Here is a 15,295-nt window from a genome sequence, read left to right on the forward strand (position 1 = left end):
TCCATGTGCGTTCTGGGCAAAAGCACTTGAGAGCTAGTGTATGGTTTTCCATGCCCGCTTCTCTTGTCACCACAAACCCTGAAGCTCTATGTGGATGTGGTAGCCTTCAAAGGTGTTGGTTCTCCATCATCCTGAACCCCAGGGGAGACTGCAATGAGCCTTGGAGCAAGATGAAGAAATCAACTTTCGTTTCATTAAGCCACTGAGTTTTAGCATTATTTGTCACCACAGTGAAGACTTACCTCTACCTTTTCCCCTCATCCCCTAAAATAAATAGCTCTTGTACCCACCACCTCTAAATTCCAACTCTGGCTCTACAGCACTGGTTCTTGGCTCTAGATGCATATCAATTGAAAACACCCTGATGGGAGTGAGTATTTAGCCTGGGATACTCACATCTCACATTGGAGGGCCTGAGTTCTTTTCCTGGCTCCAGCTCCCAATTCCAGTTTCCTGACAAAGCAGGCCGTGGGAAGCCGCAGGTGATGGGTCAAGTAATTGGATCCCCACCACCCACCTGGGAGTCCTGGATTAAGGTCCTGGCTCCCAACTTCAGCTCAGCGGTTGAAGGCACTTGAGAAGTAAGCCTCGCTCTTGCTCCTTCTCTCTCTCTATCTATCTATCTCTTTCTCTTTCTCTCTCTCTCTCTCCCCCATGTGTGTGTGTGCATGTGTGTGTGTCTCTCTGTGTACTTGACCTTCAAATAAAATTTTCAAAAACAAGAACAACAAAAATCCAAATGCCCAAATCCATTCTAAACCAATCAAATCTTTCTTTGGATGAAAGCTAGCACTGTTATGTTTTTAAAACACCCCGGACAGGGCCAGTATTATGGAACAGCAAGATAAGTAGATGCTCACAATGCACGCATCCCATATCAGAGTGCGGACTGGGGTCTTGGCTGCTCCATTTCCAATCCAGCTTCTTCTTGATGCAGCTGAGAAGACAGAATAAAATGGCCCACGTGCCTGGGCCTCTGCTACCCATAAGAGAGATCCACTGAAGGAGCACTGTTAGTAATGGGCAGTCAGGAATGTGTTAAACTTCCTGTTATGAGTAAGCCCCAAAGATCACAACATACTTTCTGTTGATAACAGCTATTCCTGCTTGCACTGACTTTGAAGTGACTCAGTTTCCTCTACGGATGCGAGACTGGCTCAAGAATATCCTCATGCAGCTGTATGAACCTAACCCTGAACACCCTGGATATCTCAACGAGAAGCAGAGAAACAAAGTAAGTTACCCATGAGTCCAATACCAAGTGTCTATCAACACAGCCAAAGGGAAAACACTGTGCTGGGGTGCGAGGGCTCCTACTTCTCCACTGTGCCTCCTTGTACCTCGTGGGTTAACAGAATAACAGTGGCCACCATTCTGACAAGGTTTGGGACACTGCCAAACCACCTCATTTCTATGAAAAAAAAAAGCAGTAGCCTGAATTTAAATAGAAAAAAGAAAAAAAAGGGGGTAGAGCATGCCAATGGGTGAAAGAATAAGAATTTTAACTAACTAAACAACCATTTTACCAGTTAGTTTAGCCCTTTTCTTTTTTTTAAGATTTATTTATTTGAAAGTCAGAGTTACACAGAGAAAGAAGGAGAGGCAGAGAGAGAGGTCTTCCATCCGCTGGTTCACTTCCCAATTGGCCGCAATGGCCGGAGCTGAGTTGAGCTGAGCTGAGGCCAGGAGCCAGAAGCTACTTCCAGGTCTCCCACATGAGTGCAGGGCCCAAGGACTTGGGCCATCTTCTACTGCTTTCCCAGGCCATAGCAGAGAGCTGGATCAGAAGTGGAGCAGCCAGGACTCAAACCGGTGCCCATATGGGATGCCAGCACTGCAGGTGGTGGCATTACCCGCTACGCCACAGCACCAGCCCCAAGCCCCTTTCATTAAAACCATCTCATAGCTTTAAGGAATGCTGTGTAAGCATTACTTAGTTTAAAAAAATCAAAAAATACTTCAATTTCCTCTGAAAACCACAGATTCCTTACAATAGCTGTTACTTTATGTAGGCATAAGAAAGTATGAAGTATGGATTAGGAGACACTTAATTTGGTCACACCTGATGCCCTGGGCTTATTTTCCTCTGTCATTTTACTGCTATGTTTCAAGTGAAGCTTAGAAAGGGACAATTCCGAGAAATCCAAGATGGCGGAATAGGAAGGGAGCACACTGATATTCTTCGGCAAGACACAGGTTAATAAAAGTGGAGATACTGCAGGGTCAAGGAAGAGTAGGGGAAGAAACAGCAGAGGAAACTCTTCCGGAACTAGTGATTCACAGTGGACCTGCGTGGAGAGCGTGGGAGCCCAAGTTCGGGACACCAGCAGCAGACTCAACGCACCAGCGCTGGAACGCGAGGTGAGCCGAACCTCCATAGCCCGAGACACCAGCGGGCAAGCGGAAAGAGGAGGCTAGAGGGAACGAGGCTTGAACTCCGTGGGGAAAAGTTCACCAGGCTAACTAGGAGAGAGAGAGGGAAAAAAAAAAGTGACCGAAACGGACACGAGTTTCTCTCTCTCTGCTCACCCCTCAAGGGCGAGCAAGACAAAGAGCAGGCGCCATTTTGGAGATACGTCATAAGCAGGGCGACCTCAGGTCTGCACCGGCCCTGAGCCTAGCAGAAAAACCTGACTCTGTGGGGAGGGGTGAAATAACTGGAGATTAGCATCTAACTTGGCAACCCAGTGGGAGACTGCAGGAGAATTGGAGCCCACACCGAGGGCAGCAGAGATTCCCTGTGTGGTCCTTGGGAAAGAGCTTCCAATCTCTGGCTCCTGTGGGTATATCGTTTGCCTGCTAACTACCTCCAATTACATTCAGCTGTGCGGAATTACTTCCCTTTTGAATCAACAAAAGAAAGAGACATTTACCACACCTAACCTGGGAGTGTCATCTTGACACACCCTCAACCCTGAGGAACCAAACACAGCTCTCAGTCCACACCCATCTCAAGCCTCTAAGGCTCCACCAAAAGCAGACAGTCCACTTAATCTAGAGTCATAGTATAACAAGAAAAAAAAAAAACACCACAGTGAAGAAACCAAATATCTCCAACATGCCAAACAACAAACGCAAAAACCAAGCTAACAAGAACAAGGAAGACACTATGACGCCCCCAAATGAAAAAGACACCCCAATGCAAGATTATGAAGATGATGAGATCGAAGAAATGCAAGAAGTGGATCTCAAAAAATTGATAAGAACATTAAGAAGTTCTCAAAAACAAATTCTTGAACTACAGAAATCCTTAATGGACAAGATAGAAAATCTCTCTCGTGAAAGTGAAATATTAAGGAGGAATCAAAATGAAATGAAACAACTAGTGGAACAAGAAACTCTGATAGTGACGAGAAATCATAATGAAATGAAGAGTTCAATAGATCAAATGACAAACACATTAGAGAGCCTTAAAAACAGAATGGGCGAAGCAGAAGAGAGAATATCAGACTTAGAAGACAGAGAACAGGAAAGGAAACAGGCAAACCAAAGAAAAGAAGAAGAAATTAGAAATCTAAAAAATATTGTCGGGAATCTACAGGATACTATTAAAAAATCTAACATTCGGATTCTAGGAGTTCCTGAAGGCATGGAGAGGGAGAAAGGATTAGAAGGCATTTTCAGTGAGATACTAGCAGAAAATTTCCCAGGTTTGGAGAAGGACAGAGGCATCTTAGTACAGGAAGCTTATAGAACCCCTAATAAACATGACCAAAAGAGATCCTCACCACGACACGTCATAATCAAACTCACCACAGTGAAACATAAAGAAAAGATTCTAAAAGGTGCAAGAGAGAATCGTCAGATTACTCTCAGAGGATCTCCAATTAGACTCACAGCAGACTTCTCATCAGAAACCCTACAAGCTAGAAGGGAATGGCGAGACATAGCCCAGGTACTAAGAGACAAAAACTGCCAGCCCAGAATATTATATCCTGCAAAGCTCTCATTTGTGAAGGAAGGTGAAATTAAGACTTTTCATAGCAAACAGAAACTGAAAGAATTTGTTGCCACTCATCCTGCCCTGCAAAAGATGCTTAAAGATGTCTTACACACAGAAACACAGAAACATGGTCACCGATATGAAAGAAGGTAAAGGAAGGAAACCTCACAGCAAAAGATCACAGGAAGCTCAATTTCTCTTTGACATAGAATTAAACTCTGATGCACTGTTAGAGCAATGTGTTAAAGTAATCTATTATGTTCTCTTGATATCTGTTAAATTCTAATTTGTTCAAAAACAGCTGAATTTTTATTAAGAGCTATGGGTTATTTAACTATGTGCTTATTTTCAAAGACTTGAATAATCACCTTGTAACAATGATCAAATTTGGTCTATGTTATGTCATGATTTTAAGGAATCTTAGTTCAACCAGATATTTTGGATTTTGATATTGGTCTATTATGCTATGTTATATGTGCGTACATATTGTATGTCCACATACAAATTTATTTTAAATGGCTTTTAGATAAGATTGTCCATAAATTTAAGCTGCTAAAATCAATCAAAGACACATTTTAATTTGTGTGACCTGAATCTGTGTATCATATGTTTTAAACTTGTTGGTAGAAAGAAACTAAAAACATTTTATATGGTTGTGCTTAAGTTTACTAGTTAAACAAACTACACCATGTTAGATATTTAAGAGATGTTTTCAAATGCATGATTCTTAAAATTTATAGAAGGCATTGGACCTTCTGGTAAATGTTTTATTAAGTTCTTATCTAAGGGTTGAAACGGTTTGCTAAGTATTCATGTAATATTGCTATTGTCAGCAAGTGATCTAGGACTTGCTCCCTCATTTCTCTATTCTAAGCCCAACTTCTTCTTTCATTTCTCTATTCTCTTCAAGGTAGGGAACTAATTCTATTATGAAGGAATCTGTAGGACGCACAATTTAATCTTTAGACCTTATAAGAGATGGCTAACATTTTTCTGTAATAGCATAGCCAAAATAAGAGCTTAAATAATAATCTCATAGCTAGATTCACATCGCCATCAGCGAAGTATACAGTAAGTAAAAAAAAAAAAAAAAAAAAAACCTCCCTTTCAGACCAAAGGGAAAGAAAGTTTTAAAGTGAGAATATAATTTTCCTCATGGGCATTGTCTACCTTAGAAAAACTACTACAGAACATGCCTGTGACTATAGACTTGTAGTTCAGGCCACCGAAGATTAGAGATGGGACATGGGCACTCCCTTGACTTGCATCCTCTGGTCTGCTTTAACACAAACCAGGAGGAAAAGAAAGCTAGGCATCAGAAGCAATGGGTGGCAGGCCTATTAATGGCTGATCTGTACGGTGATCTGCCCTCAAGGAGACCCAACAGGCCAGTCCACTGCAGTGGCTTTCAATGTGGCAAGTCTGGGCTTCAGCAGAAGTCAGCTTGTGAAGAGCCCTGGCAGCTCTGCCAAGAGTTGGGTCACTGGAAATGGACCTGCCCTGGAGTCGAAGGATGCCCAGGTCAGAGCCACAGATCTTATTGGCTCCAAGCTGAAAAGCCCTTCACTCAGCCCAACTTCCAAAGTGACCACTGCAGCTGAGGGTATGGTCAAGTAGGGTCAGCAACATTGCAGGCAGAACTGTAAATTTCTTGTTAGAGATGCCACCTGCCTTTACCTGGCCAGCTCTCCTCCCAGCCCAGCCAAGTAATGAAAGTCAACAGAGTGCCTTCCCCTAGGAGGTTCACACCTCCCTTAGGATATACCCCATGTGAAGAGATAGATAGGTCTGGGCCTCTTAACTTACAAGGCCTAAAGCCCATCAGATGATTATCAAGCCCCTTCTATCAGGTTCTATTTGCCTCTCAATCACAAAACTTAATTGTAGCTTAGACAGGACCTTTCTTAGCTCCTCTAATAATGACTCTGTCCTTTGTTCTAGACCCTGTCTAGCGTACTTGGGCCTCATTCCTTTGTAATCATAACCTCTACTCTACCACCAATGGCTCTACTCCCAACCTGTGTGTACTGATGGTCCTCTTCCCCACTTAATGCTGTATAATTGTTCAAACCTGGTAAATGCCACTCTTAGGATCATTGGTTACTATCCTCACTCTGTCTTTTATGACCTTGTCTAAATATGATCAGAGTTGGCAAATTTGGAAGGCTTCCATAGCCTTGGCATGTCATGACGACAGCCTAGGGTGGTTACTGGCGCCAATAAACTAGAGTGTCAATTTGTTGGGTCAACAACAGGAGCCACTGTGCACTTGCTCCTCATGTGGGATCTCTGTCCTTAATGTGCTGTACATTGTGATTTAATGCTATAACTAGTACTCAAACAGTATGTTTCACTTTGTGTTTCTATGTGGGTGCAAACTGTTGAAATCTTTACTTAATGTATACTAAATTGATCTTCTGTATATAAAGAGAATTGAAAATGAATCTTAATGTGAATGGAAGGGGAGAGGGAGCGGGAGAGCGGAGGGTTGCGGGTGGGAGGGAAATTATGGGAAGGGGAAAAAAAATTATGGGAAGGGGAAGCCATTGTAATCCATAAGCTGTATACTGGAAATTTATATTCATTAAATAAAAGTTAAAAAAAAAAAAAGTTATGCTTAGTGAAGTAAACCAAACCCAAAAAAAAAAAAAAAAAAAAAAAAAAAGAAAGGGACAATTCCATTACACTTGTCTGATGCTCTGATAATCTGTCTTCCTAATTTTAGGTCAAGAAAATTTACCTGGATGAAAAGAGACTCTTGGCTGGGGACCATCCTATCGACCTTCTTTTAAGGGACTTCAAGAAAAACTACCACATGTATGTGTATCCTGTGCACTGGCAGTTTAGTGAACTTGACCAGCATCCCATGGACAGGTAAAAATTGCTCACTCTCCCATCAAGAGGCCATCTCTGCAACCTGATGTCTATATAACTATGCAACAGGGAAATCTAAACAGAGCTGGGAAATTTCTCAGTCCAATTTTAGAATGCTGAAATGCCAAACAAATGTGGATAGAAACCTAAACCCAACAAATGCTTTAAAAATAACAGACTATGGGTACAGCATAGCTCTCATGAGTTTACACATGAGAGCCCAGGCTCCCACAGAGACTCCCTTAACTCTTTCTCATCCTTGATCCTAAATTCCTGAGATAATATTATTGACCCAACTTGGCCTCATCTGGAACAACAGGTATAGCTCTTGAGTATGAACCAGATTGTACAAATGCAATTTCTGGATGCACTCCTATAAATTTAGGGAAGAGGGAAGACCATTTCCAGTAAAGAAAGAAACTTTATGAGCCAACAACCTAAAAGCTATCAGCTTTATCCACATTAATGTACTATTTATTTGCAACCCTGTGGAAGAAAAACAAATGTTCTTGGGGATCCTAAGAGCTAATGCTTCACACCCAAGCTACTTGGTTAATGGGCTGCTGTTCATTTCATTGCAGAGTCTTGACACATTCTGAGCTTGCTCCTCTGAGAGCATCTCTGGTGCCCATGGAACACTGCATAACCCGCTTCTTTGAGGAGTGTGACCCCAACAAGGATAAGCACATCACCCTGAAGGAGTGGGGCCACTGCTTTGGAATTAAAGAAGGTAAATGCACCGCTAGCCAAAGGAGAGCCATGTCCTCTTCCTCAGATAAGCCCTCAATCCTGCAGTCCTCATGGAGGGGTCTCACAGTGTATTCAAATTGAAACCAGAGACAGAAAGGTGGTAGCATCCCAAATGGGATTCCCTTGGTACCCACATTGTTATTACAAGGTCCTTTCCCATTGCCTTTACGACACTGCGTTCTCGGAGGCTGGCAAGGATGAATACGCACTGAGATCTCAGCAGATGGCTAAGTCTGAGACACCACCGTGAATCCAGAGAGCTGAACTAACTCTCAGCTGGCTTCATGTCCTTCCTTATTTTATACCCGTCCTTAACTGGGTATTGGGTCAAAATTTTCAAAGTCATATGTGAAGAGTACTTCTGACAATGAGAGATGTCAGAAGGCATCTTAAAAGTCATTACTGACAGCTAAAGACTGGATCTTACACCAGCCCTTGTGCCCACATACTTTAATCCACAGCTGACCCATGCAGACATGGGCAGGGGACAAGGATCAGAGGGTTCTTTGTTTATCCATGCAATGGAGAAATTAAAATGTAGACATTTGTTTTGTTGGGTTATATCTTCTTTTTAATTTTTATTTATTTGAAAGGCAAAACAGGGAAGAGAGATATAGATAGAGTGAGGGAGCGAGAGATCGATCTTCCATCCACTAGTTCATTCCCTAAATGATGGCAACACTCAGTACTGGGCCAGGCCAAAGCCAGCAGCCAGGATTTCCATCCTTGTCTCCCACATCCTTGGCAGGGGTCCAAGGACTTGGGCCATCTTTGGTTGCCTCCCAGGTGCATTAGCAGGAAGCTGGATTGGAAGCAGAGTAGCCAGGACTCAAACCAGTGCTCCCATATGGAATATTGGCATCGTAAGCAGCAGCTGTACCACAATGCGGGCCCCTGGGTTATGTCTTAATCTCTTTCCTTTTATTTTCCTAAGTTAGAGTTGACTTTTTACAAGCAAGCATGTTTTTGAAAAATCAAGATATTAAAAATGCCCCAAAAGCAAACATTCAAAACTGCTCACAGAATGTAAGTCAACCATGATCATCAAATCTCTACAACAGAGATATGTTTATGACATACATGTGAGATGAATATGCAGCAGTAAAGAAATCAAAGGTCAGAATTTCTCAAAAAGAGGTAACGTGTGTGATCTGCACTTTAAAAAATATTCTTCATGCAAATGTATAATCCTTTTAGTAGAAAGAACTGAAGGTAGGAAGACTTGGGCATTTGATAAATAGGTAACTCAAAATGGTTAGTTTTTTCCTCTATAATACTATTCTGTGAAACAAGCACAATGATAACGAGCAAAATAAAAAAGGACTAATTTTTTTTAAAGATTTATTTTATTTATTTGAAAGTCAGAGTTACACAGAGAGAGGAGAGGCAGAGAGAGCGAGAGAAATCTTCCACCCGCTGGTTCACTCCCCTAGATGGCTGCAATGGCCAGAGCTGCGCCAATCCGAAGCCAGGAGCCAGGAGCTTCTTCCAGGTCTCCCACGCGGATGCAGGGGCCCAAGGACTTGGGCCATCTTCTAATGCTTTCCCAGGCCATAGCAGAGAGCTGGATCTGAAGAGGAGAAGCTGGGACTAGAACCGGCGCCCATATGGGATGCCGGTGCTTCAGGCCAGGGCTTTAACCCACTGTGCCACAGCGCCAGCCCCAAAAGGACTAATTTTATAAGCACCTAGTTCTGGTTATTAGTTGTCAATTCTGAGTAACAAATGACCCACACTTAGCAATTTAAAACCTCTCTCACAATTTCCAAACAGTTTTTTTTTTTAAAGATTTATTTATTTATTTGAAAGTCAGAGTTGCACACACAGGGAGAGACAGGTCTTCCATCTGCTGGTTCACTTCCCAAATGGCCGCAGTGGCCGGAGCTGAGCCAATCCGAAGCCAGGAGCCAGGAGCTTCTTCCTGGTCTCCCACACGGATGAAGGGGCCCAAGGACTTGGGCCATCTTCCACTGCTTTCCCAGGCCATAGCAGAGAGCTGGATCAGAAGTGGAGCAGCCGGGACTTGAACCGGCACCCATATGGGATGCCAGCGCTGCAGGCTGGGGTTTTAACCTGCTGCGCCACAGTACCGGCCCATCCAAGCAGTTTAAAATCTCTCTCACAATTTCCAAGGCTCAGGAATCTGGATGGTTCTGTTGGTCACACTGGACAACCTTGCGACAGTGTGGGAGGAAAACATATAAGGTAGGGGATCACAAGATAACATCTTGGAAGATGGATACCATATACTATATGAAAACTATTAGCACTAATATGAAATTAATAAGCTATTAAGAACCTGGCCCATACAAGTAGCATCAATTTCCTTTCTAGCAAGGTTGTAGAATACAAAAATTACAAATATAAATTATTCTGCAAAAAAAATCAAATATATCCTTAAAAATGGTCTTTTCCACCTCTTATATTAAAAAGATATTTAGCCTAGCAGTTAAGATGCCATATTCCATATTGAAGTTCCTGGGTTCAATCTTCAACTCTAGCTCCTGACTCTAACTTCCTGCTAATGCTAACCTTGGTGGGCAGCAGGTGACGGCTCGAGTAGTTGGGTCCCTGCTACTCAGTGGGCAACCTAGATTGAGTTCCTAGCTCTGGTCTTCAGCCTAGCCCAGCCCTAGTCATTGTGGGTGTTAAGGGCGTGAACCAGCAGAAGGTAACTCTGTCTCTCTTTCTTTCTGTCCCTCAAATAAATCTATAACTTAAAAAAAAAAAAAAAAAAAAGACAAACCATACCCAAGTACAGTTTTCTCCTAACCTGTGTGTGATCACCAAGAGGGAAGAACTTAGCCAGGATGGGAAATATTTATGCATGCTCTTTCATGGGGCATATGATTTTAAAAGACTCATAAAGATTTTAAAAGACTCTGCGCTGTCGCACAGAGGGTTAACTCCCTGGCCTGAAGCACCGGCATCCCATATGGGAGCCGGTTCGAGTCCTGGCTGCTCCACTTCCAATCTAGCTCTCTGCTATGGCCTGAGAAAGCAGTGGAAGATGGCTCAAGTACTTGGGTCCCTGCACCCGCATGGGAGACCCAGAGGAAGCTCCTGGCTCCTGGCTTCAGATTGGCACAACTCCAGCCCATTGTGGCCACCTGGGAGTGAACCATCGGATGGAAGACCTCTCTCTCTCTCTCTTTCTCTCTCTCTCTCTCTCTCTCTCTCTCTCCACCTCTGCCTCTCTGTAACTCTGCCTTTCAAATAAATAAATAAATCTTTTTTTAAAAAGTCATAAAAAGACAAATTCGAACATAGATCATTCACTGAAGGAAGAAGGTTTTTTGCAAAATTTCTGGCAGCTCTTCAGCATGTAAGCTCACCCAGGCTCCATGCTGGGCAGCTGTCTGGGAGGAGCAGGAAGGGCTTAGGGTCCAGTGACTTGCAAAGCTAATAATGAGCTTGTTTGTGCACTGTGGTTTGGCCATCATCATGCTATTTTGAAGAAAGGAAGGAATTATAACATAATAAGCCAATAAAGCAGATAATAGATATTCGGTCAGAACAAGTAACAAAGTTACTGCTTTGATGCAGCTAGGAAAAGCAAAAAATAAAATATCTATTTGTAAGTACACCCTTCCTTCCCTCAGGGCTGAGAAATCCACAGAAAGAGAAGATAAATGTTAGCCAGTGTTTTCCTGAATTTTAACTGCCTGTGATCTGAACTGGGTGTACTAAAATATTCCAGCTCTGCCATGACCCAGCCATGTCAATTGGGGCATGCCACCGAGCTTCAGTGAATTTCATTTTTCCTCATCTGTAAAAACAGAGCTCATTTGAGAGGTGTAGTAGTCTTCACTTATTCAGTGTCCATGACATTGACATATAGTCATCTTAATCTTTAGGAAAACCTTCCAAGTGGCACTAACGGGGTAAACAAGTCAGATCATGCAGGTCTTACTTAGCCAATTATAGACATTAACTAAGAAGTCTAGAGATCACCCAATAAGAAGTGATTCACCTGGGTTTGCATTTAACATTCCTCTGGTTACATTGTGGGGAGACCAGGGAACATTAAGAGGATGTCTTAGTAAATCCAGGCGAGAGTTGATGAGAACTTGAACTAGGAGAGTGATCGTGGTGGGTGGGAAGAGTAACATATTCAAGATATATTTAAAAACATAATCCTACTCAAGACGTATAGCATGCAGCAGTAAGAAGGCAATATTTGATAGGAAATCTGTTGGGGCTGGGAGCAGACAGGTGATAGCCTGAGAGAAAGAGAAGTACTATGCCTAAGTTCCTGGCTCTGGGGAGGCAAGGAAAATAGAAAGGCCTTCCAGTAAGGTAGAAAACACAGACTAGATGTAGATCTTGGAAAAGGGACTAATTCCATTTTGGATAAGAACCCTGAAGTACTTGGAAGGAAATGTAATGCTCGTAGCTAAATACATGAGTCTTCATTTCAAGACAGAGTTTTAGAATTGAAATATCTATCTAGGGATTAGTAGCAGAAAGGAATTAATTCTCCCAAGGAAAATGTATTGAGTTACATGGAAAAGGATCTAGGGTCACATGGAAAGAGATCTAGAACATGGAGAGGTTGGATAGAAAGGAAGGAGGGGAATGAGAAGACTTGGCTGAAATGAAGAAAGAAACCTAGAATAGCACCATATCAAAGGAGGATTTTCAAAGAGGAGAAAGATATCAACAGTGTCAGAAACTGCTGAGATATCAAGACAGATAAGGCTGCCAATTGTTCACCGGATGTAGGGAGATAAGAATATCCTGGGTGGCTTTGGGAAGAGCAGTTTTTGGTGAAGTAGGGTAGGAGCTCCATTCTACTGGTTGAGAATGAACGGCGGAGGAGAAAGAGTAAAAGTGAATGTGTGAAAGCAAGAAAGAGCTAGAGGTGCGTACAGAGTTGAGGAAGCATTTTTGAGAATAAGAGTCTTGAGCACTCCATTCGTTTATTCATTCATTCATTCATAAACTTAACCAATCTTTAGTGATGGGCTACATAGTGGCAGGCACCGTTCCAAAGCCTGTATATACAGCCTCTAAAGGCTAATGGGAGAGACTCAATGTTAAAAAAAAAAAAGAAAAGAAAAGAAAAAAGAAAGAAAGAAAAAAAAGGAAAGCAAAGGTTAACAATATAATATAAGAGAGAAGGAGGAGGGCCGGTGCCGTGGCTCAACAGGCTAATCCTCCGCCTAGAAAATAGGAGACTCTTGAGCACAGGTAGATGAATTAGCCTTAAGGTCAACGGGAAGGATTTCTTTCATCCAAATAACAGGAAGAAGTAAAGAAGTATGTGTGCAAATATAAGCAAATTTTAAGTAATGAAATTATTATCATCATTTTACAAATGCAACTAGTACTCAGAAAAGACAAAGCAAAACAAAACAAAACATCAAAGTCCAGGATCTTGCACACCTCTGGGCAAGATGAAGACTTATTTTGTCAAGAAAATTACCTGATGCCCCAATAGGGTGATAATTTAGTATGCTTCCAATTCATCTGCTTTAGATACTTGTTTAACAGTTCCTGAGTTAGTGTTGGCCATACAGATAAGGAGTGGTCTTATATCCACTTGAGGATGCTGTGAAGACATAGGTATGGCAATGCATTCTCTGGCAGCTCACTTGGAAACATGACTTAAATGGCCCTACATTACTATTTATTTCTGCTACATTTTAGCTTCCCTGACGGATGAGTAGAGGTGGCACTCCTTGGCTGGGCCTCCCTTTAACCTTTTCTAGATCTGTCAGTGGATCTCAGCCCTGCATCAGAACTACCTGCAGAGTTTTCTTCGTGTCTACATGCCCTTGGCCTAGGACCCCCTAGTGATTCCGACTCCGAGGACAGGAGTGAAGCATTAGAAGACCACTTTAAGAGTCCCTGGGTGATGTTGAGAATCACTACTGTGCTGCCTTATTAGATGGCTTCTCTAATCCCCCAAGTCCAACAAGTTTGTTTATGCTACTTCTTTGGCTTCTTTCTAAAAGTGTTTTGTTTTTTGTTTTTTGCAGAAGACATAGATGAAAATCTCCTGTTTTGAAATAAGATTTGAAGGAACTCAAACTTTCCAGCATCTTCCTCTGTTCTAACTAGTTCTTCAATATATGTAGCTGTGAGACTTGTGGGTATATAGTTAGCAAAATGTTTGCATGTATGAAAAGACAATGAGAGTAATTCTTGATAACAATATATGCACTTGACATTTAACATTAACTTTGGAAATAAAACTAAGTCAATATATGCAAAGTACTACATACTGCTTATGAACAGAAGTTTAGAGTAATTTCACTCTCTGCTCAACTTACAATTACTAATTATAAAACTTGCAAAAATAATGTGTTCATGTTGTCCATAATATCATGTGCACATCAAGAAAATGAAATATTGTTCTTTTGTGGTTAACATGTATTATTCTCAATATCTTAATATCCTAATAAAGATTCCATAAAATCCAAATATTTATTCATTTACTTCCATTTATTTAAAAAATTAATGTGTGCAAGATCAACCTAATGTGTCCAAGATCAATCACATTTCATATTAAATTATAATTGTTCATCCTAGACATTACTCTTAAAAGTAAACATGTTAGTATGGTTGTTTAGAGAAAAAATGCAAGAAATTTTCCATGGGAAACATTCACTTGTAAAATATTAGCAGCTCTTGAATGTCCTTTGTTGTTATATAAGTTTAAACAGAAAAATGGAATCCAAGGGCTTTTCAGAAAAAATGCAATTTCAAATGTGGATGACTGTGCACTGCTTGATTCAACTTGTAGCTTTTGTGTCATGTTGTATGTTGGGGGAGAGGAAAGTTGTGAAAAACCTCTATTTCATTTTCTCAACATAAACATAAAGTCAAGGTCACACAGATGGGTGGAGAATGATGTTGTCCAATGACGTGAGAGAGAAATATTACTGGGGCACCGGATTCTGTCCCAGTTGCTCGTCTTCCAGTCCAGCTCTCTGCTGTGGCCTGGGAGTGCAGTGCATGATGGCCCAAGTCCTTGGGCCCTGCACCCACATGGGAGATCAGGAGAAGCACCTGGCTCCTGGCTTTGGACCAGCGCGGTGCGCCGGCCACAGCGCACCAGCCACAGCGGCCATTGTGGGGTGAACCAATGGAAAAAGGAAGACCTTTCTGTCTCTCTCTCTCACTGTCCACTCTGCCTGTCAAAAAAAAAAAAAAAGTGATAGCAGAAGAAGGTGTCATAATAGAAAATTTATGTTTTCATTGGTGCTCTTCTTCAGTAACTATTAGAGTAAAAGCTAGACCAGAAAAGTACAAAAGACATAATAATAGTTTCCCAAGGTCTGAAGTAAGGCAATAAGAGAATGTGTCACCCATTTTTTTGTAACACTTACAAGAGTTGGATAAAAATGATTTTTTACATACTTTCCTAACTGAAATGGAAGATATCAATGCAATTGTCTTTATGTTTTCAACCAAAAGTTTGCTGTTGTTCTTAAAAGCCTTACCTCTGATGGTCACTGAATGTGCCCAAGGACTTGTACATGGACAACACTTCAGGGAAAGTTTCTTTCCTATCAGAATAATCTGCAGTTACTTCAAAATTATATTTGTTGTCTCTTTTCTTAGCTCAATAACTTGTTTTTACTCAAAACCATATCATATCATGTCCTTTTTAATTAAATTCAACTTTATTAATTAAAATCTTAGTATTATTTGTAATTTTTCCTACTAGAAAAAAAATTTTAGAAATTATTACAAATTTAAGAGGTTTTTTAAAGATTT

General features: G+C 41.5%; 1 protein-coding gene across 1 annotated transcript in view; it reads left to right on the top strand.

Moving 5' to 3' along the window:
- SPARCL1 (SPARC like 1) overlaps positions 1–13,996 on the top strand; it is a 47,554-nt gene extending 33,558 nt beyond the window's left edge. Inside the window, exons 8-11 of the mRNA XM_062199174.1 lie at positions 1,098–1,234; positions 6,669–6,817; positions 7,399–7,547; positions 13,552–13,996. Coding sequence (XP_062055158.1) covers positions 1,098–1,234; positions 6,669–6,817; positions 7,399–7,547; positions 13,552–13,580 — 464 coding nt within the window. The 3' untranslated portion in view covers positions 13,581–13,996. The remainder of the gene's footprint in view (positions 1–1,097; positions 1,235–6,668; positions 6,818–7,398; positions 7,548–13,551) is intronic.
- The last annotated feature ends 1,299 nt before the right edge of the window (positions 13,997–15,295 follow it).

Source organism: Lepus europaeus, chromosome 8, assembly GCF_033115175.1.
Source record: "Lepus europaeus isolate LE1 chromosome 8, mLepTim1.pri, whole genome shotgun sequence".
Taxonomy (NCBI): domain Eukaryota; kingdom Metazoa; phylum Chordata; class Mammalia; order Lagomorpha; family Leporidae; genus Lepus; species Lepus europaeus.